The 24,765-nt window shown below is 43.4% G+C and overlaps 1 protein-coding gene across 1 annotated transcript in view; it reads left to right on the forward strand.

Moving 5' to 3' along the window:
• Positions 1-24,765, forward strand: part of LOC144599140 (uncharacterized) — a 302,751-nt gene that overhangs the window by 29,129 nt on the left and 248,857 nt on the right. Inside the window, exon 4 of the mRNA XM_078409871.1 lies at positions 1,239-1,343. Coding sequence (XP_078265997.1) covers positions 1,239-1,343 — 105 coding nt within the window. The remainder of the gene's footprint in view (positions 1-1,238; positions 1,344-24,765) is intronic.

Raw genomic sequence — 24,765 nt, forward strand, 5'->3', positions numbered from 1 at the left:
CACAACATGTATTTCATCTTGCCTACCCTCAGTTACGATACGATAAGATAGAACTTTATTTATTCCAGGAGGGAAATTGATCTGCCAACAGTCATAAAACATAAGATACATGAAACATGAAATTAAAGTGACGTGGAAAAGATTGGGTTTGTGCAAAGATTTGAGGGGGGGGGGGGGGAATCAGTCTACCCCACAACAGAAGGGGGAGGAGTTGTACAGTTTGATAGCCACAGGGAAGAAGGATCTCCTGTGGCTTTCTGTCCTGCATCTTGGTGCAACCAGTCTGTTGTTGAAGGTGCTCCTCAGGTTGACCAGTGTGTCATGTTTCCTGTTAGTTTCCTATTAGTCTGTACATGTCATCACTACCCTGAAATCTACTCTGAAGTCTACAGCCTGAAGAAGTGTCTCGACCTGAAACATCACCCATTCCTTCTCTCTAGAGATGCTGCCTGTCCCGCTGAGTTATTCCAGCATTTTGTGTCATATTGACTTAATTTTGCATAATAGTCTTTGATGTGCTTTCTTTCTGTTCTCAGTTAGACTGGCAATCTTCTACCCATGCTAATGCATTATCTCTGACACAATGAACTTTTATTTTCCAAAATGTGTTTGATACAGCAACTTATCTGTGCTTTCTGAAATCTAATACAATATATATGTTAGTTTCACTTAATCCACAGTGCATGTTACTTCTTGAAAGGAATGCAATAAATTGGTCAAAACATGATTTCCCTTTCACGGAACCCTGCTGACTTTACCTGATCACGTTGTATTCTTCGAAGTGCTATAAGATCTTTAATAATAACATCCAATACTTTCATTACGTTAGGCGTTAAGCCAATTGGCCTTTCATTTCCTGACCCTTTTCCTTTTTGAATAAAGGAGTTAAATTTCCCATTTCTAAATCTAATCTAAACCTACCCTGAATCTGCAAAACTTTGCAAATCTAATGTTAGTGCATCTCACGTCTTCCCAGCTGTCAGTATCAAGTCCGTAAGGATTCAAAAACCTATCATCCAGCAACTCCAACAATTGTTCAGGACCAGTTTGCTGGTGATTGCCATTTTCCTGAGTATTCCCCTCGCTGCTTCTTAGTTTACAAATCTTTTCAATTTCCCTGCACAAGCATACCTCGAAAGTATATAACAAGAGTAGAAGGTAATTAATTTTCTTCAGAAGCAAGATTGCCTCAAAAATATTCCACCATTTTAAAGTGAATGTTCTGATTGTTTCCCCAGCGACATGCACTATTGGTGTTTGTTTCAATGGAGGCAAATGTACCGAAGGTATCTCCCAAGTGTGTCACTGTCCTGAAGGATTCCAGGGCCCGCGGTGTCAGTATGGTAAGATCTTCCAAAATGTATTCCTTTTCTCACTTATTAAACATGTATTAAGCAGTCTGTTTCAGAGAATGGTTTGGAGGTATCTGGGCATATGACTCCCGCTGAATAAATGATTTTGTAGCAGAGTCAATTCATTCAGAAGGTAGTGTTGAATTAAAGAGTAACCAAAGCTACAGTTTTTTCCACACAAGTGCATTAAGAGAATAAATTGCTATCAATATTACATACGCAATCAAATCTCAATCTCTTACAGCTGCATGCTTATTAAAATTGATTGACTGGAGAAATTGGTGGCTCAACTCCATCCTGGCACGATAGGTGGTCCTTATTAAATGGATTTTAATTGTAAGCAGTGCAAGTCATGTAGGTTGGGTGCATGTGTGGACCCTGTGACAATTGGTAAACTATATGAAAAATATTCTTTCCTCATTAGACTTGATTGTTTGAAAGTTGATCCATTCAAACTGCCCTTACTCGTATGTGATTTAAACTGAATGACATGGCATTCGTTGCATAAATTCCTCCTTCTAATTCCTCAAAAACAGAGTGTATAAGAGTGTAACAATAGCTAATGAGGAATTTGTAATAGTAAAAATGGAATCAATACGCAAGCTTTGTCCCTGTGTACAGATAAGCATTTTTTTTTGCGTTGGGCACTGTTTAACAAGGAGAACTTGATTTTCTACAACATTGTGGTGGCATCAGCCATTTTCTATGGAGTGGTCTGCTGGAGCAGCAGCATCTCAGCAGCGGAGGGGAAGAGATTCGACAAGCTGGTCAGGAAGGCCAGCTCTGTCCTGGGTTGGCCCCTCGACTCAGTGCAGGTGGTGGGAGAGAGGAGGGTGATGGCAAAGATAACATCGCTGCTGGACAACGACTCTCACCCCATGCAGGACACTGTCACTGCACTGAGTAGCTCCTTCAGTGACAGGCTCCTTCACCCCAAGTGTGTGAAGGAGAGATATCGGAGCTGCTGTGAGACTGCACAACCAGCACTGCTCCCAGCAGACCAGTCAACAGACCAGTTAACAGTAACAGTAAAAAAAACACAGTAAATGATGACAATTATCCTTATCTTTATTTTTATTTATAATGAATGTCTCTTGCTATCCACTTTGCTGCGGTAACACTGCAAAGTTCCCCGGTGTGGGACAAATAAAGGAATATATTATTTTGCAGGATGTAGTTTAGCTAAAGCTCTCTGAGTTTGTCCCATGTTGATGTACATTGATAGCTGGGAATTTTCTTAGTGTGTCTTTTTCTCTGCTGCCATATCTCCTTTCAATGCTAAACCTATTTCTAAATATATAACTGGGTTTACACCCAGATCAGGTAAAATTAATACAATGGAGTGGGAAACAGCTTTGAAGAAATTCCTCGCAAATGTTATTTGTGGTTGATTTGGGAACATGTTGTCAGATGGCATGAATTCGCTGCATTCATATCGTATCATATCATATCATATATATACAGCCGGAAACAGGCCTTTTCGGCCCACCAAGTCCGTGCCGCCCAGCGATCCCCGTACATTAACACTATCCTACACCCACTAGGGACAATTTTTACATTTACCCAGCCAATTAACCTACATACCTGTTAACAGCACATTGTTGAAAATAATTTTGAAAAGGAATTTTTGGGAGGAATGTTCCTGTAAATGCTCTCATATCTTCAAAGATAATGCAGTGGAAAACTGCATCGTGATTACGCTCCTCCGGCAATGTTACAACAAAAAAAGCTGGAGCAGCTGAAAAATGTTTGTTTTGATTTATTCACGTAATTTGGGCTTCCTGCTGAGTGGGTTGCTCAGGTATTTCTGAATAGAGTTGGGGAAGTGTGATAGAGATCTGCAAAACAAAACTGGTTGGTTGGAGCTTTCAAAAGATGGAGCTGCCCAACCTAAAAGGTATGTGGATCGAAATAACTATCCAGGATTCACTTAAAAAATACAGCGGTCTGATAGAAGATTGCTCTGCCTACTCATGAATTCTTTCATCCAACAAGTTTGGAATCTTCCACCTTTGACTTCCTGTGCAATTTCCTTTAAAACTTTAAACGACAACTGAAAGATTTAAAACAAAAATACTATGGCTATCAGAATAAAGCTTTCAGCTCCGCAGAGTCTTTATACTGTCCATTCAGAGTTGTTTTATACTACATTAAAGAAGTATGTTGAGGCAAAGGAGTAAGTTTGAAAGCAGAACTAAAAAGAAGGCGGAAGTTTGTTGTTGGGGCTGCACTCGAAGACTTGTGTTCAATTTAGTTGAAACAAGCTACAGCAAAGGTTGCATAGACAGGGCCTATTGTATCTAGAATGAGGAGTGACCTCAGAGGTCATCTGATGTTGTATGAGGGTTTGCCAGGGAGGGAATAGGAGGCAGCATTAAGGCCTTGGTTTGTTGCAGTGGGCCACATATGGTGGGCCCATGTCACTCGCATGCCAAACGGCAGACTCCTGAAGCAGGGTCTCTATATTTTGGACTCCATCATGAGAGTAGCTCTTAGGTGGTCAGAGAAAAGGCCTCACGGATGTGCTCAAAGGTTCCCTGTAGAAGTGCATCATCCCCATCGACCCCTGGGAATCTGTGGCCCGTGACTGTTTACAGTGGAGGAGTAGCATCTTGGGATGGTATTGAGAATCTCAAGGACTTGTATCAAAAGCACAAAGAAGTCTTGTGTAAGCAGCAGAATGAAAGCTTCACTTCACAAACTGCCCATCTGCTGCCCCAGCAGTGGAAATAAGTATTTTTTTTACAGTGTGGCTATCAGTGGCTTCAGTCAATTGTGGATAAGTCTGCTGTTTCTGCATTAGTCATATGTGGGAGAAAATCTTTGTCCTTTGGGATTGTCTAAGAAGGCGAAGGAAAAAGATGAAGACAGATGTCAGTTGGTGAGATCGCCCCGGTTTAGTTTAGATTAGAGATACAGCATGGAAAAAGACCCTTTGGCCCATCAAATTCATGCATACACACTAGTTCACCCATACACACTAGTTCACCCATACACACTAGTTCACCCATACACACTAGTTGTACGTTATTACATTTTCGCATCCACTCCATGTACACGAGGGGCAATTTACGGAGGCTAATTAACCTACAAATCTGCACGTCTTTGGGATGTGAGGAAACGGAAAGATCCAGACGAAACCCACACGATCACATGGAGAACATGCAAACTCCACAGAGACACTTTGTGTTCAGTTTTGATCACCCTGCTGTAGGAAAGTTACTGAGAAGCTGGAAATGGTGCAGGGGAGATTTATGAGGATGTTGCCAGGCATTGGAAGAGATTGGACAGGCTAGGACGTTATTCCTTGAAGCTGGAGATGGAGGAATGATCTTATGGAGGTGTCTAAAATCACAAGGGGAAATAGATGGGGATGCATTCAAGAGAGAGCTAGATAGAGCTCTTAAGGATAGCGGAGTCAGGGGGTATGGGGAGAAGGCAGGGACGGGGTACTGATTGAGAATGATCAGCCATGATCACATTGAATGGCGGTGCTGGCTCGAAGGGCCGAATGGCCTACTCCTGCACCTATTGTCTATTGTCTGTATATGGAACAAGAGGATGTAGTTGAGGAAGGCACACTAGCTACATTTAAAAGGCAATTAGACAAGTACATGGAGAGGAAAAGATTAGAGGGATACGGGCCAAACGTGGGCAAATGGGACTAGTTTTGATGGGGCTTCCTTGATTGCCCTGGATGAGTTGGGCCGAAGGGTGTATTTTCATGCTGTAAGACTCTATGACACTGTAAGATGCAAGTATGAATAGGTCTAAAGGCATTGTGCGTGAAACTTCTTGAAGAAAGTATGTGCTTAGAATATGGAAGTCTATTATTTGAAGTTGGTGGCATGAATAACAGACACCACTGGAGTAAGGGAGAGAGTTGGAATAAGATGGGTATGTCATTGGAATTAAATCTTGTAGAATGGAACAGAGCCTTCTGTGGACCTTAATCTGTGCAAAGTTGACTGTACTCTAGTTAATACTTTCTGTCCTCTCCACATGTTTTGCTTCATACCTGTGATGTTTTTTCAAATATCTGGTGCAATTGCAAGACAAATAAATTTTGAAGTGTATTTATTTTTCAAGGCATTCTGTTCAATGGCCCAAGTTTAACCTGCACTCTGCTGGAAATGTGAAAAATTCCTTTGATATTAAATGTAAATTTAGAGACAATTAAGGGTGAAAAATGGTTGTACACCAGCACAGTTGTGTGAAGGATTGAAAGAATTATGTAAGTAAATGATTTTCTGCTCCATATTATGTCGGACTTTGAACATGCATGTCATAGACTATGATCATGCCATTTGGAAGATTTCAGGAACAAGTTCATTATATAGGCTAAAATTCATTATTGACCACTTGCATGCAACTTTGAATAGATTGCAACAACAAACATCAGCTACCTGTATTCATGTAGCATCCTTAATAGGGTAAAATATTACAAGAAATGTAATGAAAGGTTATTAAACTGAACTTGGCTCTGTGCCAACTGAACAGAAATGAACTGTAAATGTAGGTTTACACCAGTCTGAAGAAGAGCCTCGACCGGAAACATCACCTGATGCTTTTCTGCGGAGATGCTGCCTGACCCACTGAGTTACTCCAGCATTTTGTATCAATGAACAGAAAAGGGGGATGGATGACTATAAAGCTTAGTCAGTGAGGTAGCTTTAAAGGAGCATCTTGAAGGAACAGGAAAAGACGGCAGAGAGATACAAAGTGAAAGAAGAGAGACAGGACTCCAAGGTAAAAGTGCAGGAGCAGGTTAGATTTATTTTGCAGATGGTTCTTTGGGTTGTGACCACACAGTGAGAATTGAACTAAGAAAGTTCAAGTTGAAAACAGACAAGGAATATACCTGGCCAATGGTGCTGGCCCATATGTTCCTTGTAATACTTAAGTGAGGGAGGAATAAAACCTTTTGGAACGTTTCTTGCTCAGTAGTGGTAAAAAAAAATAGGCATGATTTTACTTTAACTCGTTTCAAATGGAGACTGCAAGAAGCAACCCAGTGAGAAATAAAAGGACCTCCATCATGGTGAATCTTTCGACCACGGCCATTCTGGCCTACAAGCCACGCCAGACCCATTCTAAGTGGATGCCTCTCAAATTGCCCAGCAAGCCGCCCTATTCAAGTAGAACGAGGGATGGACAATAAATGCTGGCCTGTCCAGTGATGTCCAGATCCTATAAAATGCATAAATTAACGGTTCAGGATTTCCATTGGGAACAATGTGCGGCAGGGTGGCACAGCGGTAGAGTTGCTGCCAGTTCAATCCTGATTATGGGTAATGCCTGTACATTCTCCCTGTGACTGCATGGGTTTTCTCCGCGTGACAATAGACAATAGATGCAGGAGGAGGCCATTCGGCCCTTCGAGCCAGCACCGCCATTCAATGTGATCATGGCTGATCATTCTCAATCAGTGCTCCGATTCCCTCCCATACTCCAAAGACGTGCAGGTTGGTAGGTCAATTGGCTTCTGTAAATTGTAAATTGTCCCGAGTGGATAGGATAGTGCTAGTGTATGGGGTGATTGCTGGTCGGCGTGGGCTGAGGGGCCTGTTTCCACGCCGTATCTCTAAAGCTGTATCTTGCTGTCTAAAGTAAAGTCACAACGAGGAGTTACGATGTAGCTTATATAGATGCAATCACAATGTTAAGAGCTCAGCATGTCATCGAAGCAGAGAAGGGAGCATGGATGAGCTCAGACCCCAGGGCACATTATCAAGCCTCTTCCATCCTCTCTCAGCTGACACCAATCTGTGTCCTCCATTTCCCTTTGGTCTTCCCTCCAAATGCAGACATTCCCTTGGTTTTTTATTCCCATCCCTCCCCCTTCTCTGAAACTTAAAAAATGCACGTTTTCTGTCTGACCTGGACGTTAACTTTGTCTCTAACCCCTGATGCTAATTAATCTGCTGAATGTTTGCAGCATTTTCTTTTTTGTCCTCTCCACCACTGTACCTGGCTGAAGCATCATGTTTGTAAATCACAGCTTGTCATTGCCACAGTTGTAAGAGGAGCTGGGTTTGTCAATGGTTTCATTAGCACAAAGGTCTCTTTGCATGTCCATGCAGTACTTCATAAAGTACTAACTAAATTGTAAAGTCTTCCTGCTGCTGTGACCATGCCAAAAGTGGAATTATTTATGAATTAAGGCTGATAATATCCTGCACATGGTTATATTTGAGATGAGTTTGTTGCTCCGATGTTCACTGGCTGGTAAGGGTGAGCAGGAGGCAAGGTGACTTAGAACGCAAAAATAACATCAAGGCTGAATCTTGTTTATAGCCACTAATCTCTAAACCTTGTTTATATCCATTAACTTAATACTTGCATGTTCCAACAGGGTTGAAAGGTTGCCGCATCTGCAGGATTTTCCGGTGTAACACTTTTTTTGTTAGGCCTCATTTAGTGTATTGTGTGCATTTTTTAAATTTAAAATTTAATTTTTTTTTTAGAGATACAGCGCGGAAACAGGCCCTTCGGCCCACCGAGTCCGCGCCGCCCAGCGATCCCCACACATTAACACTATCCTACACACACTAGGGACAATTTTTACATTTACCCAGTCAATTAACCTACATACCTGTACGTCTTTGGAGTGTGGGAGGAAACCGAAGATCTCGGAGAAAACCCATCTCGCAGAAAACCCACACAGGTCACGGGGAGAACGTACAAACTCCGTACAGACGGCGCCCGTAGTCAGGATCGAACCTGAGTCTCCGGCACTGCATTCGCTGTAAGGCAGCAACTCTACCGCTGCGCCACCGTGCCGTCGCATCTGGTTGCTGCATTAAGGGATGGATGCAGGGGCTTTGGAGAGGGTGCAAACAGGTTCACCAGGATGTTGGCTGGATTAGAGGGTATTAACTATAAGAATAGGTTGGACGAACTTGGTTAGTTCTCTCTGGAGCGTTAGAGTTTGAGAGGATACCAGACAGAAGTATATAAAATTATGAGAGGCACAGCTAGAGTAGGCAGTCAGCCCTTTTCCCCAGGGAGGATATGTCAAATGTCGGAGGGCAAAGCTTTAAGGTGAGAGGGGGGGGCAGTTTAAAGGAGATTTACAAGGCAAGTTCTTTTTCATCCAGGAATGCACTTCCAGGGGAGCTGGTGGAAGCAGATATGGCAGCAACGTTTAAGGGGGATTTAGATGGGCACATGAAAGGAGGATAGGAGGAGATAAGACTTTTCTTTGCCTTCCATCACAGTGAGGGTGTGGAGGAATCACTGTGATAGTTGTCTGTGTTAAACTTATGTAATTGTGTGTTTTATGCTCTTTATTGTTTATGTCTGCATGGTAACGACAATTTCATTCAAATCTATTTTTGAATGACAATAAAAGCAATTTGAATTTGAATATGGGCCACGTGCAGGCAGATGGGATTACTTTGGATTGGCATTATGGATGGCATGGACATGATGGGCTGAAGGGCCTGATCTTGTACTTTCCTCTGTTCAAACAAATGCTAATCTCCTAGACACCTCTGAAATAACCAGGGAGGAAAAGGTTAACTGCATGAAATAAAAGGGGTTTCTTTTCTTTTGCTGTGAATAGTAGAAAGCAGAAAAACAAGAGAAAAACAGAATACCTTCATTTGTTGCTGGTGGTGGAGAGATTGACTGATGGGGCTTTACATCTGGCTTGGGGCAGATACAAAGTTTCATAGCACGAGCTGCCCTTCAATACTAGGCAGATGGCCTATCATGTGCAGATCTTCCATTGAAGAGATGGGAGGAGTGTTGGCAAAGAGGTATGATCTTTAGTGTCATTATTGGCTCACTTAGTAGAGCTCACTTAATGCCCTAAATGTACCCTCACCAATATTTTATACAACTGTAACATGACCGCCCAACTTCTATACTCAATACTTTAACTGATGAAGGCCAATGTGCCAAAGCCCTTTTGACCACCCTATCTACCTGTGATGCCACTTTCAAGGAACTGTGTACTGCAAACCTAGATCTCTCTGCTTTACAACACTCCCCAGAGCCCTGTCATTCATTGAAAAGTCCTGCCCTTGTTAGATTTCCCAAAATACAACACCTCACATTTCTCTGTATTAAATTCCATCAACCATTCCTCAGCCCACCTGCCCAACTGGTCAAGATCCTGCTGCAATTTTTGACAACCATCTTCACTGTCTCCAATAGCACCCACTTTTGGGTCATCTGCTAACTTGCTAATCATGCCTTGTATGTTCTCATCCAAATCATTGAAGTAGATGACAAACATTGACAGGCCCAGCACCGAACCCTGAGGCACACCACTAGTCAAAAGCCTCCAGTCTGAAAAAGAACCTTCCACCATCACCCTCTGCTTCCTTCCAAGAAACCAATTTTCTATCCATTCGGCTGTCTCCTAGATCCTATGCGATCTAACTTTTCAGAGCAACCTACCATGCGGAACCTTGTCAAACGCCTTACTGAAATCCGTTCATACAATGTCTACATTCCTGCTCTCATCAACTTTTGTGGTCACATCTTAAATTCAATAAGTTTCTTGAGACACGATCTCCCACATGCAAAACCGTGCTGACTATCCCAAATCAGCCCTGGTCCATCTAAATGCATATACTGTAGCGGGACCAATCGGTTCAGCCTGAAATAAGCCTAGACGGCAGGTTAGTCCAGTCGGGATGGCTTTACTAACGCAACCAGCTATCAGCACACATGTTCACTCTCCACTCTCTCTACAACCCTTGCTGAGAAACCCCATGGACTGTAGTGGGGAAAATGCTAGAGTCAGTTATTAAAGATGGGATAGCAGCACATTTGGAAAGTGGTGAAATCATTGGACAAAGTCAGCATGGATTTATGAAAGGTAAATCATGTCTGACGAATCTTATAGAATTTTTCGAGGATGTAACTAGTAGAGTGGATAAGGGAGAACCAGTGGATGTGTTATATCTGGACTTCCAGAAGGCTTTCGACAAGGTCCCACATAAGAGATTAGTATGCAAACTTAAAGCACACGGTATTATGGGTTCAGTATTGATGTGGATAGAGAACTGGCTGGCAGACAGGAAGCAAAGAGTAGGAATAAACGGGTCCTTTTCAGAATGGCAGGCAGTGACTAGTGGGGTACCGCAAGGCTCAGTGCTGGGACCCCAGCTATTTACAATATATATTAATGATTTGGACGAGGGAATTGAATGCAACATCTTCAAGTTTGCAGATGACACGAAGCTGGGGGGCAGTGTTAGCTGTGAGGATGATGCTAGGAGGCTGCAAGGTGACTTGGATAGATTAGGCGAGTGGACAAATGCATGGCAGATGCAGTATAATGTGGATAAATGTGAGGTTATCCACTTTGGTGGCAAGAACAGGAAAGCAGACTTAAGGATAAGGGGGAAGTCTTTTAGGACCGAGATGAGAAAGTTTTTTTTCACACAGAGTGGTGAATCTGTGGAATTCTCTGCCACAGAAGGTAGTTGAGGCCAGTTCATTGGCTATATTTAAGAGGGAGTTGGATGTGGCCGTTGTGGCTAAAGGGATCAGGGGTTATGGAGAGAAGGCAGGTACAGGATACTGAGTTGGATGATCAGCCATGATCATATTGAATGGCGGTGCACCTATTTTCTATGTTTCTATGACTGGACAGTGCCTAGACCCTGTCAGTCTCAGTGCCGAGGGTTCGGCCAAGGAGTGGCCTAACTTTCAGGAGTCACCACAATACATGTCATCCCTCAGAATACTCTCTAGTCATGTTCCGACCACAGATGTTAGGTTCACTGTCCTGTAGTTCCCAGGCTTTTCCCTGCAGCACCTCACCTCACATCTGGAATCTTGGAATCATCCTTGATCAAACCCTCTCCTTCGACAAACACATCAAACACATCACAAAGACAGCTTTCTTCCACCTCAAAAACATTGCCCGTCTCCGTCCATCCCTCTCCTCCACAGCTGCAGAAACCCTCATCCACGCCTTCATCACCTCCCGTCTGGACTACTGCAACAGCCTCCTCTATGGCGCACCCTCAAAAATCATCAATAAACTTCAATACATTCAAAACTCCGCTGCCCGTCTACTCACACACACCTCAATCCGTGACCATATCACCCCCGTCCTTTATAAACTCCACTGGCTCCCCATCCCCCAGAGAATCCAGTACAAAATCCTCCTCATAACCTACAAAGCCCTCCATAACCTGGCCCCATCCTACCTGACCGACCTCCTCCACAGGCACACTCCCACCTGCACCCTCCGCTCTGCCGCTGCCAATCTCCTATCCCCCCACATCCGGACTAAACTCAGATCCTGGGGGGACAGGGCTTTCTCCATCGCTGCTCCCACCCTATGGAACTCACTACCCCAAACCGTTAGAGACTCCCCCACACTCACCACATTCAAAACATCGCTGAAGTCTCACCTGTTCAGCACTGCCTTCAACCACTGAAGGTCACCTCACCTACTGTCTCCTTTCTCTGTTCATTTATTTATTTACTTATTTATCTATTTATTAATTTCCCTATGTTCTCAAAATCTCTGTAAAGCGTCTTTGAGTATATGAAAAGCGCTATATAAATAAAATGTATTATTATTATTATTATAAATAGAGACACAACATTTGCCACCGTCCAGTCTTTGTAGAGGCACAACACTTGCCACCCTCCAGTCTCCATCTGTTCCCTTTCTGTACAGTTAAAACAGGTCTGAATTCCAGCTTTGCTTAGTTGTGATGAAAGGCCACCAACCTGAAATGCTGTCACTCCTTTGTCTCTGCACAGGTGCTGCCTGAACTGCAGAGTGTCTTAAGCTTTCTCCCTTTTTATTGACGAAGAAATATCATATTTTGGAAAACACATGAAAATCACATTGGTCATTAAAATCTGTCCGAGCTGCCAGAAAAAGTTTTAAGGGAAAGGGTGTAGAGGATAGTGAACAATGTAATATTAAATCCCATTTATCACTCTGTGCTGAAGAATGTGCATAGTTTTAGTTATTGTCAATTACCTGCCAAGCATGCTTTGATGCATTGAACAGAGTTCTGGTTATTATCATTCTGCTGTCTGATTCTATTTCTTACCCATAATCTGGAGAAGACAAGGCAACAAGTGGTCTCTCAGCAACACATTGGGTTTCTCATAACCGTCATCACTGTATCAATGAATTCAAACAGGAATATATATCTACCAGATGGCTATTTTGAAGGTATGGCAGTCTTTCTTTCAGATATGTAAATATGAGGCAATCACAGATGGACATCACCCTGAAATGGCAGTGAATGCTGGGTGTGGAAAGCTCAGAAATTACTGTTGAAGTGGATCTTCCAACATGTTCACCAAGTAGATTGCTTAGACAAGGTGAGCATTTGGAAACCAGGGTCAGAATGATGTTGAAAATCAGGATTGAGGATTTTGCCTCAAAGAACCAAGGGCAGATTTGGTTCTTCAACAACTGTTGGAGAAATGAAACAGCTTATGCTTTGATTAATGCAGCAGTTCTCAGGCAGGGTGGAGTCTTTTCACATTAGTCAAAGGTATTTTTCCATTAATATTTTTATTGAATGATATAGTTCAAACCATAGGTCTGATGAATTATGACTCTCAGATGCGATTTTGTTTCCTGCATTGTTACAATAACATTCCTGTAAAGCATACTATAACTAGGTCTCACTGAAAAAAAAAGGTGTTACATGAATTCATCAGCATGGAACACATTGGTGTAATGGTTATGTGGAGTGTTGTAAAAGAGATTTACATGGAAACATGGTGTTTTATATTTAGAATAACATAAGTATTTAGGTATACTTAGTGCTTGTAGTGTGACATTGACATTATTTAGAGCAGAGGTAAGAATTGCCTAAATATTTGTGGGTGCATTAATGTTGCTCAGTTTTGTATGTGGCTTTGCTTATCATTTCATTCTCAAGCTATTTTCAGAGGGTTCTTTTAACATAATGTGGTTTAAATCACGTTGAAAATATCCAGCAATTTGAAAGTGTGTAAGGAGATGAAATTGGAGTTATACAGCATGGAAACAGATCCTTTGGTCCAACTCATACATGGAAGCAAAATGGCATTGGTATGGATTTATTATTGTCATGTGTACTGAGATACGATGAAAAAGTAATGATTGCATGCTGTCTAGTCAAATCAAATGATACTATGCATGAGTACAATCAAGTACATAACATAACATAACAACACTTTATTGTCACTCGGCACAACACCGAGCGAAATTTCAGCAGTCACACAAAATACAGCAAAAAGAAAAGAACACAGGACACCCGACCCCAACACAAACATCCATCACAGTGACTCCAAACACCCCCTCACTGTGATGGAGGCAACAAAACTTCCCCTCTCTTCCCCCCGCACCCACGGACAGGCAGCTCGACCCCTACCGAGGCAAACGACACGCACAGCCCCCGCAAGGGGATGGAAGGCCCCCCGGCCGAGCCGCCCCGGGCACCGAAACGTCCCGCGGCCACACCGGGCGATGTTAAGTCCAACGGCCGAGCCGCACCGGGCACTGAAACGTCCCGCGGCCGAACAGCGCTGACGATGTTAAGTCCAGCGGCCAAGCCGCACCGGGCACTGAAACGTCCCGCGGCCACACCGGGCGATGTTAAGTCCAGCGGCCGAGCCGCACCGGGCACTGAAATGTCCCGCGGCCACACCGGGCACTGAAACGTCCCGCGGCCACACCGGGCGATGTTAAGTCCAGCGGCCGAGCCGCACCGGGCACTGAAACGTCCCGCGGCCGAGCTGCGCCGGCAATGTTAAGGCCCGCAGCCGACCCGCACCGGGCACTGAAACGTCCCGCAGCCGAGCTGCGCCGGCAATGTTAAGGCCCGCAGCCGAGCCGCACCGGGCACTGAAACGTCCCGCAGCCGAGCTGCGCCGGCAATGTTAAGGCCCGCAGCCGAGCCGCGCCCCGGGGAAGAGACCTAATAAAATAAAGGTTTCCCCCCGCCCCACCCCCCCACCCCACCCCACACCCCCACCACACACCCCCACCACACATACACAGCCAAAAACAGAAACAAAAACCATCCCAACACCGACACAAACAAAAAAAAAGAAAAAAAGACAACAGACACCAGGTAGTTGTAGAAAATACCAAAGAGAAAATTAGCAGAGTGCAGAATATGGTATTACAACATTACATTGTTACAGTTACTGAGGAAAAAGCCCAAAATCCACAGTGAGGTAGATTGGAAGATCAAGACTACACTGTGGTTAATGGGAGGACTGTTCAGTTGAGTGATTACAGTGGGGAATAAACTATTCCTGAATCTGGTAGTACATGCTTTCTAGCTTTTGTATCTTTTCCTTGATAGGGGAGGGAAAAGGTGGGATCTCCATCGTGAGAGTGATCCTTGAATATGTTGGTTGCTTTTCTCTGGCAGTAAGCAGTGTAGATGGAGTCTATGGTGGGGAATCTGGTCTGTGTGTTGGACTGAGCCACACCTACAATTCTCTGCAATTGCTTGCAGTCTTGGTCAGATCTGTTCCCAAAACAAGCTGTGATGCAATCTGACAGCATGCTTTCTATGTTGCATCTGTTGAAGTTGGAAAGTCATTGAAGACGTTGTGAAGATCCTTTAGTCTCCGAAGAAAGTCAAGGGTTTTTTGGTCAAATGTTCAAAGTGGTTGGTCCAGGACAAATTGTTGGTGATAATTACACCGAGGAACTTGAAGCTCTTGACCAAGCTCACTGAACTTGAAGCATTTTGACTTTGGCACCATTGATGTTGATTAGGGCATGTGTTCCATCTTGCTTCCTGTAATTGGTAATTAACTCTTTCGACTTGCTTGTTGCTAAGGGAGAGTTTGGTGCCTTGACACCATGTTACTCTGCCTTCCATCTCCTTTTAGTGTAATTTAGTTTAGAGATACAGTGTTTAAACAATGGTATAATAAGAAGTTTGACCAATTGTGGATGGATAAATCTAGCAATGCCCACATCTTATGAATAAAAAAAGTTAATCGTCCAGTGGTACAAAGTTGTACACTGATTAATGTTACTTTCTTGGTCTATCCTGTGTTCGGGTGCATAAGATTTAAATTCAGGATAACTACTATGCACACTTGGAAGTGCTAATTGCATTTTGCAGTAAGTTGTGTGAATCAATTGTACGGAACATACAAAAAGCATGTAATATGCAATTTATTGGATTAATCTGAGAGGGGGAAAGCTTAAAGAAGAATTACAAGGCTGTTTTTTTCATATTGAGTTGCAGGTGCTGTCAGAGAAGGTGGTGGAAGCAGATTTGATGGTAACATTGAACGCACATGAACAGACATGGGATGATTGGATCTAGAATATGTGCAGTCAGTTAGGGTTAGTTTAATTTAGATTAGTTTAGTTTAGAGCTACAGTGTGGAAACAGGCCCTTCGGCCCACCGAGTCCACATCGACCAGTGATCCCCACACATCAATTACCACATTAGGGGCAATTTTTCATTTACACGTATGCAGAGTATACAAATCCAAGCCAATTAACCTACAACTTGTATGTCTTTGGAGTGTGGGAGGAAATCGAAGATCATGGATAAAACCCACGTGGTCACGGGGAGAACGTACCAGCACTGTAAGGACAGCACCCACAGTCAGGATCGAACCTGGGTCTCTGGCGCTGTAAGAGCTGTAAGGCAGCAACTCTACCGCTGTGCCACTGTGCCGCCCCTGGCAACATGGATGGTGCTGACATCAAAGGCTGCTTCCTGTGCTGTACCGTTCTATGTAGACAATAGACAATAGGAGCAGGCCTGAATTTCCAGTCACAATGTCCACATTGGAAATGGTGCTGATCTTACTAAGCATTAAACATTTGTCAAGTTATTAAAAAAATGTAATAAGAATCTATGAAATTCTTGTCACAGTGACTCGTTTATACTGACCAAGATGTTTATTAATCCAAACTTTCTCAATGTTGCTCTGAATTTCCTATACTATTCATAAAACGGGACTTTGGGATAAATGAACAGTAATTGTAGTTAAAAACACTTAACATTTACTTTGAATGTAATGTTCAGGATCGAAAACTATATCCAAAGTAAATATTGGGCGTTTTTTAACTTGGCAAGCATAATGCTGAGATATTATTGCCGTTTGTTAAGAAAGAGGGAGACTTTTTGATGGCTGTATAGCACCTTTGTAGATGGTGGCACTGAATGCAGAAGCTCAGGAAGAAATTGAGATGTCAATAGACAATAGACAATAGACAATAGGTGCAGGAGTAGGCCATTCAGCCCTTCGAGCCAGCACCGCCATTCAATGCGATCATGGCTGATCACTATCAATCAGTACCCCATTCCTGCCTTCTCCCCATACCCCCTCACTCCGCTATCCTTAAGAGCTCTATCCAGCTCTCTCTTGAAAGCATCCAACGAACTGGCCTCCACTGCCTTCTGAGGCAGAGAATTCCACACCTTCACCACCCTCTGACTGAAAAAGTTCTTCCTCATCTCCGTTCTAAATGGCCTACCCCTTATTCTCAAACTGTGGCCCCTTGTTCTGGACTCCCCCAACATTGGGAACATGTTATCTGCCTCTAATGTGTCCAATCCCCTAATTATCTTATATGTTTCAATAAGATCCCCCCTCATCCTTCTAAATTCCAGTGTATACAAGCCCAATCGCTCCAGCCTTTCAACATACGACAGTCCCGCCATTCCGGGAATTAATCTAGTGAACCTACGCTGCACGCCCTCCATAGCAAGAATATCCTTCCTCAAATTTGGAGACCAAAACTGCACACAGTACTCCAGGTGCGGTCTCACCAGGGCCCGGTACAACTGTAGAAGGACCTCTTTGCTCCTATACTCAACTCCTCTTGTTACGAAGGCCAACATTCCATTGGCTTTCTTCACTGCCTGCTGAACCTGCATGCTTCCTTTCATTGACTGATGCACTAGGACACCCAGATCTCGTTGAACTCCCCCTCCTCCTAACTTGACACCATTCAGATAATAATCTGCCTTTCTATTCTTACTTCCAAAGTGAATAACCTCACACTTATCTACATTAAACTGCATCTGCCATGTATCCGCCCACTCACACAACCTGTCCAGGTCACCCTGCAGCCTTATTGCATCTTCCTCACAATTCACACTACCCCCCAACTTAGTATCATCTGCAAATTTGCTAATGGTACTTTTAATCCCTTCGTCTAAGTCATTAATGTCTATCGTCAAGCTGTATCAGGTCACATGAAGCATCAAATATTTTGATGGCAGGCTCTTCAACCTCACCTGCCTCAGAGCCAAGACAAAAGTACGTGAAGCTCTCATCAGAGACATGTTGTTCGCCGATGACGCAGCAGTTGTGTCCCACACCCAGCAGGAACTACAGTCACTGAAGGACCGCTTCTATCGGGCTTGCAAGGACTTTGGGCTGACCATCAGCCTGAAGAAGACAAACGTTCTGGGACAGGATACAGAGGCACTGCCTGTCATCACCATCGACGAATACGAACTTGATGCCGTCCATCAGTTCACGTACCTCGGCTCCACCATCACCGACAACCTCTCCTTGGACACAGAGGTTGACAAGAGGATCGGGAAGGCAGCCACAACTCTCGCTCGCCTCACAACTCGAGTGTGGACCAATCCAAAGCTGACAGTGAAGACAAAGATAGCAGTCTACAATGCCTGTGTCAACAGCACGCTGCTGTACGGCAGTGAGACATGGACTACATATGCCAGACTGGAGAGAAGACTCAACACCTTCCACCTTAGAAGCATCCGCCGTATCCTGGGTATATCCTGGCAACAGAGTGTCCAACGCCAAGATTCTGTCTCGCGCTGGCATTCCGAGTATGTACACTCTACTCAGACAGCACACGCTGCGGTGGCTGGGCCATGTCCACCGCATGGAGGATGGCCGTATTCCAAAAGACATCCTCTATGGAGAGCTAACATCTGGGAGGAGAACCATCGGCTGCCCCCAGCTACGTTACAAGGATGTCTGCAAGAGAGATTTGAAGGTGCTCGACATCGATGTGGAGTCCTGGGAGAGCCTTGCAGCTGACCGTACGAGGTGGAGAGGTACCCTGAACCAACATCTCAAAACGGGGGAAGAGAAACTGATGAACGCAGTGGCAGACAAGGGGGCACGCAGAAAGGAGCGCAGCAACTTCAACAGACCAGAGTCCACACACAAATGTGACCTTTGCGACAGAGACTGTCACTCCCGCATTGGTCTCTTCAGCCACAAGCGACGCTGCTCTAGCCGAGGTGTGGAGCAAGCAGCCAACTAGGATGCATCACCCATGGTCAGCCATGACCGAGGGGGCCTAAGATTCAGGTCACATGAAGCATCAAATATTTTCATCGGATGAATTGACACATTAGCTAACTTTTATCAGAATCTAATACTACAAAATATTTGGAATGGGAGAAAAATCTCTTGCATTTAAGTGCTTATCATGATTGGAGGCTAAATTGTTGATCATGAAACAGTGCACCATCAGATCTTCTGGTTGACCGACTTGGATTTAATTTTGTGCTACTTGCATGGACCACATCTGATTAAGACTCCACATTGATTTGAACCACATGTTTTCTGCTGACTAGATGCAAAAAATATCTGAAGTTCTTTTAAAGTGCAATGTGTCGATCCAATCTGATAACTGTTGCATATGTTGACGAGAAAGCAGTCAACTGAGTAATAAAATGTACATGAATATTTGTAGGCCCCCAGTGCGGGCCAACATTATACTGTGTCTTTTCATTTTGAAGACACGTTGTCACATATTGCCTACCTTTCCTTAGAATAACGTCCTGTCTTGTTCATTTTTTGATAATCATTGTTTTAGAAATGTTACGTGTTTTTATGTAAAATCTATGTTAGTGCGTTTGTCGAAGTCTACGTGACTTACAAGCAAGGTTTACATTGAACCTGTACCTCACCACACTTGTGCATATGATGGTAAACTCAAATTGTTCCCCACCACGGTTGGTTAATTTACTAAATGGAAAAGGTTTTGGGAGCTAAGATTTGGCAAGGACATTGTTGCTTCAATCAATGGAATATTTTAATAGTTTTCTTCACCTTTGAAAACCTTTGAAACCTTGTTGCACGCCCTGAAATTCACTTTCCCCTCCTTATTCGAGTTCCTGAGTTCATCCATGTCACAGTAATGTGATAGTGGAGGCTGTGTTCCATCAGAGTAAATATTATAGACGATGCCCAGTTAGATATTGAGTAGCTATGAGATGTGAAGATAGGCAGTCTGGTATTACCCTCAAAAATAGAATAAACAACCAGTAATCTAATTGATTAATTATTACCTTTGTGCTATTTGAATTGAATTGAATTGAATACATTTTATTAGCCATGTATGTATACATAGAAGGAATTTGCCTCGGTGCTTTGTTCGCAAGTAACAACACAATATATATAGTAGACAATTAAAAATAAAACATAATAATTTAAACGTGTGAAGAATGAAATAAGATACCAGAACAAAAGGAGGCTACAGACTTTTGGCTGTTGAGTAGAGCTACTGCTCATGGAAAAAAGCTGTTTTTATGTCTGGCTGTGGTGGCTTTGACAGTCTGGAGTCTATTATACAAGTGCGTAGAGTCATAAAGTAATACAGCACAGAAACAGGCCCTGCAGCCCAACTGGTCCATGCCAACCAAATTGTCCATCTGAGCTAGTCCTATTTGCCTTCCATTGGTGCACATCCCTCTAAACCTCTCTTATCCGTGCACCTGTCCAAATTTCAAAAGCTATAATGGTACCAACCCTAAAGCTTTCACTGGCAGCTTGTTCCATATACCCTCCACTTTCTGTGGGAAGAGATTGCCCCTCAGATCCCTTTAAAATATTTTCCTCTCACCTTATTTCTCTGGGGCCTAGGAGACCGAGGTGTGACTTTATAGAAGTTTATAAAATCATGAGGGGCATACATAAGATAACTCCAGCCCTCGTAAGAACCATGTGAATCATTTCTGCACCCATTCAAGCTTCATGACAGTGTTTCCATTGTTGGGTGATCATAATTGCCCACAACACCTCAAATAAGGTGTTGTCTATGATGCTGCACATACAGCTGTAACATGACATCTCAACTCCTGTACTCCGTGCCTGACTACCAAAGGCAAATACGGCATTACCCCTTTTACCTGAATCACCACCCAGGAATGATGAAAGTGGAGACCTAAGTAGAGGGGTTACCACTAGGTTATTCTGCAAAGCTCTCCAGGGCGCTGCCATTTACTGTGCAAGTCCTGTCCTGGTTTAATTTCCTAAGCCAAATAACCCTCCATTAACCTCACCCATAAAGCCAATTTTGCATCCTACTGGCTAGCTCACCCTAGACCCCATATTCTTCTGAGCTGGCCTACAATGCAAGCTTTTCATTTTTCTTCCGTTTACTTTGCTTTATATATTCTGACTTGTGCACAACTGTGGTAAACTCAAAAATGAAGCGCAATAATGTGGGACTGCTGACTGCCAAGTTTGCATTCTTTGGGCATCTCCACTGAGTTAATGTTGACCTGCCATAAACTCCTCATCTACAACTTTATCCTGCTCTGCCTTAATAAGTTTCCATTGCCAGTGGGTGAGAATAGCATTGGCTCGTAAAATTACCTCTGTGTTTCCACACTATGCCTTTATATGTTACTTTCATTTTTAGGAGTAGTGCATAGTTGATATCAATCTCCAGTACCGATTACTTGAAAATGCTTTTTTTATATGGAAGGAGTGTTCTAAGAAACTTCCTATGATTTTTGTGTCTGGATTCTATACAATGTTATTACCTTTTTAGCATGAACTGAAGAAGTCAATATTCAAGACATATACAAGATTAATACAATAATATCAATAATCTACATTTCTGGAAGATAAGGTTTACATCGATTTTTAATGAACTTCACGATTTACCATTCATTCATTTCCATATCCTCTTTAACCAATTCTCTGCTTTGCTACATGTGCCATATTTTGCAGTATTAATCTGTTGAGAGAAATCAGTTCTCTTTTAACTCGTTAAAAATAATTGAACATTTTGAATATAAACATTTATAGCAGAGATTCTTTACACCAGGGATCCCTGACTAGTGGAGTGAATGCGATCCAGTACCATTATCTTTGTGATTGGAGCTAAGTTTGCTCTATGAGCAAGTGTCTCTCTCAAGGATAGGCACAAAGTGCTGGAGTCACTCAGCGGGACAGGTAACATCTCCAGAGAGAAGGAATGGGTGATGTTTCAGGTCGAGACCTTTCTTTTTAAGGATGTGGGATTTAAACCAGTTCAATGAATCATTCCAAAGATGGTACATTGAACTACCAATTGCTTTTGTTTTATGTGTCCATTTATGTTCAAAATGATCAATCCCAATGATCCATCAAGCTGAAACTGGCATGGGTGTCTTTTCCAGCTTTGCTGATGAAAATTTCTCCTTTTATCATTCTAATGTCCATTCCACAGGGTTAGTTCTTTAAACATATGGGAACACTTTATTAGTGACAGCTCATTTGTAATGTGGAATGACATCATTTCTCAATGAGGTTACATAGGTGCTAAATGTAACCTGGTACGGCAAAAGGTCCTTCTTGAGTATAACTACAAATCACCTCATTATTAAGCAGCAACAGATTATTTCTATTTAACGCAGCAATCAAATAGCATTTTGAAAATAACGACTATGATTAAATGAAATATGAATTGTATGAGAAATCCTTTCTGGTTCAATAGTTCTTTATTATCACATGAACCGAGGCACAGTGAAATTCTCTTTTTGCGTACATTTCAGTAAATTACATAAACACAATCCCAGATTAAATACGAAGCGTATAGAAATAGTCTACTGAGACCAAAAACAAGAGTCGCCAGGTTTTGGCACCATTTTCAAAGTCTAAGTTGCTTTAAGTACATCTGGACATGAGTCCTGTTGTCATAGCGATATTGCAGGGTCGGCCTGGCCAGGCATCCTCCATCGCTGCTCTGTCGCTCCGTGCCACTGCAGGACGTGTCCGGTCCCGGTTTCTTGGAGCGGTGCCCGATCCAGTTGAGCCCCAGGCTGCTGCAGGGCCTCCAGCCGTTGTCTTGATTCAGATCGGCCAGTCAACCATCATCCCTCTCCTTGCCCGGTCACCATTCAGCCTTTGTCCTCCCGCAGTCGACCTCTTGCTTTGAACCAAAAAAAATGTATTCAATTATTTACAATAATATGTACAATATGAAATAAATCACAATAAAACCCACCACCATAATACAAGTCAAACAAATAATCTTCAATACTAAATATACTATTATACAACTATATCGCCATCCTTGTAAAAGGATGCATTCCACCCCCAGCGGTGCCCAGCGGTCCCGGAAATCCCCCAGGGTGCCCGTGGACAACACGCAGTCCCTCTCTAGTACCACCCGGGCGCAGATGTAATCCTGGATATCGCAGTTGACCTTGAGGGCGTGGATAGTAAGATCCTGGTCCCTCGTGCTGTCTTGCGTCTGCTGCCGCAGACTGCCTCCACCCTTCCCTCTGGTTCTCCGGTCCTTGGGGACGAGCAGGGGCTGGCTCCCTTCTTCAGGGCAGCTTTCCCGGTTTTGCGGCGTGCGAGCCAGGCCTGTTGCCGGGGGATAGCCATGGTATCACAGTCTGCCGCACGGCACCACGGTGGGCCATGCGCGCACTGCCCCAGTAACTATTCACTTCATGTAATCAGGGGCTAAACGACAACTTTTGCAAATGGTACATTTTGTGCTCGTGTTAGAACACAGATAGTTTGGAAAGGGAATGCTCTCCAAGATTATTATGTTTCTTCAACTGCTTTAATATTTACAAATGAATTCCAAGAACCGATAGAAAATGATGGATAATTTGGTCCATGGTCAAAATACCTTAATTAGGAACTATCCTCCACACTCTTATTTTCTTGCCCTATAGCAGTTGTAACCAAAGACAAATCCAATTCCAGTTTAAATGAGCAACGAGTCTGGCCAATAACTTCATCCAGAATGAGCAGGAGCAAGTCAATTTGGAAAGATGGGGCAGATGCATTTCAATCTGCCTGGGGTTATAGGATGCTCCATTAACCCATTATTAATCGCGTTTATGGGGCCTCGGCAGTGGTGAAGCCTCAGTGGTGGTGATGCCGCCTCACGGGTCGACACGCGGTCGACGGTCGATGAGAACATGCGGGAACTGCCCTGAAGGAGGGGGAAGAACAATGGCGGACCCGGTGTGGGGGGACCGCCATGAGAGGGAGGGAGAGGACGATGGGTAGAGAGGGAGGGGGGTGCAAACAAAGGACAATGGGGGAACTGCTGTGGGGGAGGGGGGGTTGGGGAACAAAGGGGGAGCCGGCGTGCTTCGTAACTTTTGTCAGCGCCATAGGTAACCGCTATTTGCATACCCAGGGTATGCAAGCCAAGAATTTCACTGTGCCTTGTCACATGTGACAGTAAAGTATTTCATTCCATTCCATTCCAAATCAGCCCTCCACCGCCCACACCCCACCCCACGCTGTGCTACATTAAGCCAGAAAAGGAACGTGCCACCTCAGTAAGGCAGCCACCTTTCGTAACAACGCTTGTCGTCGGAAGGAGAAGAAATACTTTTTACAATCTTTCTGAGAAACCCATGAGTCATGTTTATTAATGGCCATATTTGGCATGATCAATAGATCCCTGACTTCTACACATTCCCAGACTATTATCCATTTCTTTGTTTGTTTAGCTTCTGTTCATCCTGGGCTCGCAGGGAGTGTGTAAGCAGGATCTACTCCGAGGTTGGGCTGTGCCTCTGATTCCTCTGTCCACTTGCTTCCTACTTAAGCAACTGGTTAAAATTATCTTTCTATCCCAATGGTATCAGGAAGTAACTGGACCGCTTAACAATTCACCCAACAATTTCCACTGGGATGTTCACAGTGAACAATGTGGTCAAAATATTGCAGCATAAAACAACGTTTGTGAAAGATAATGGGTTCCATATCCATGCAAGAGATTTCCACTAAATAAGGAATTCTCAGATATCTTCAACAGGTTTATATACTGTTCAAGTCAAAGTTCACCAGCTGAGTTCCTATGACATATCCGCACATCTGCAACCCAGCTGCTTTTTTTGTTGAATTTTCTACTTTATTCATCATGACGGGACCAATTTCACTTCATTTGTCACATTTCTGGTTACACAGGCAAGCAATTCTTACACACCAAGCCCTTTCCCTTTTTCTCTGGAGATGCTGCCTGACCCGTTAAGTTACTCCAGCACGTTGTGTCTACCCTTCCATTTACTTCTATTGCATTGAATTATTAAAATACTGAATTACCTTTCTCCGACACTGTAAGATATTGCAGTAGGCAAAAACGCGCAACGTATAAAGTTGTAGAAAGTAAACTGACACTATTACCTTTCCATTCTTTCTGCGTTAATTCATTATCTGCAAAATAATTAAATCATAGAAATGGTATATCGTCAAAAGGTATTA

This window comes from Rhinoraja longicauda, chromosome 13 (genome assembly GCF_053455715.1).
Source record: "Rhinoraja longicauda isolate Sanriku21f chromosome 13, sRhiLon1.1, whole genome shotgun sequence".
NCBI lineage: Eukaryota > Metazoa > Chordata > Chondrichthyes > Rajiformes > Arhynchobatidae > Rhinoraja > Rhinoraja longicauda.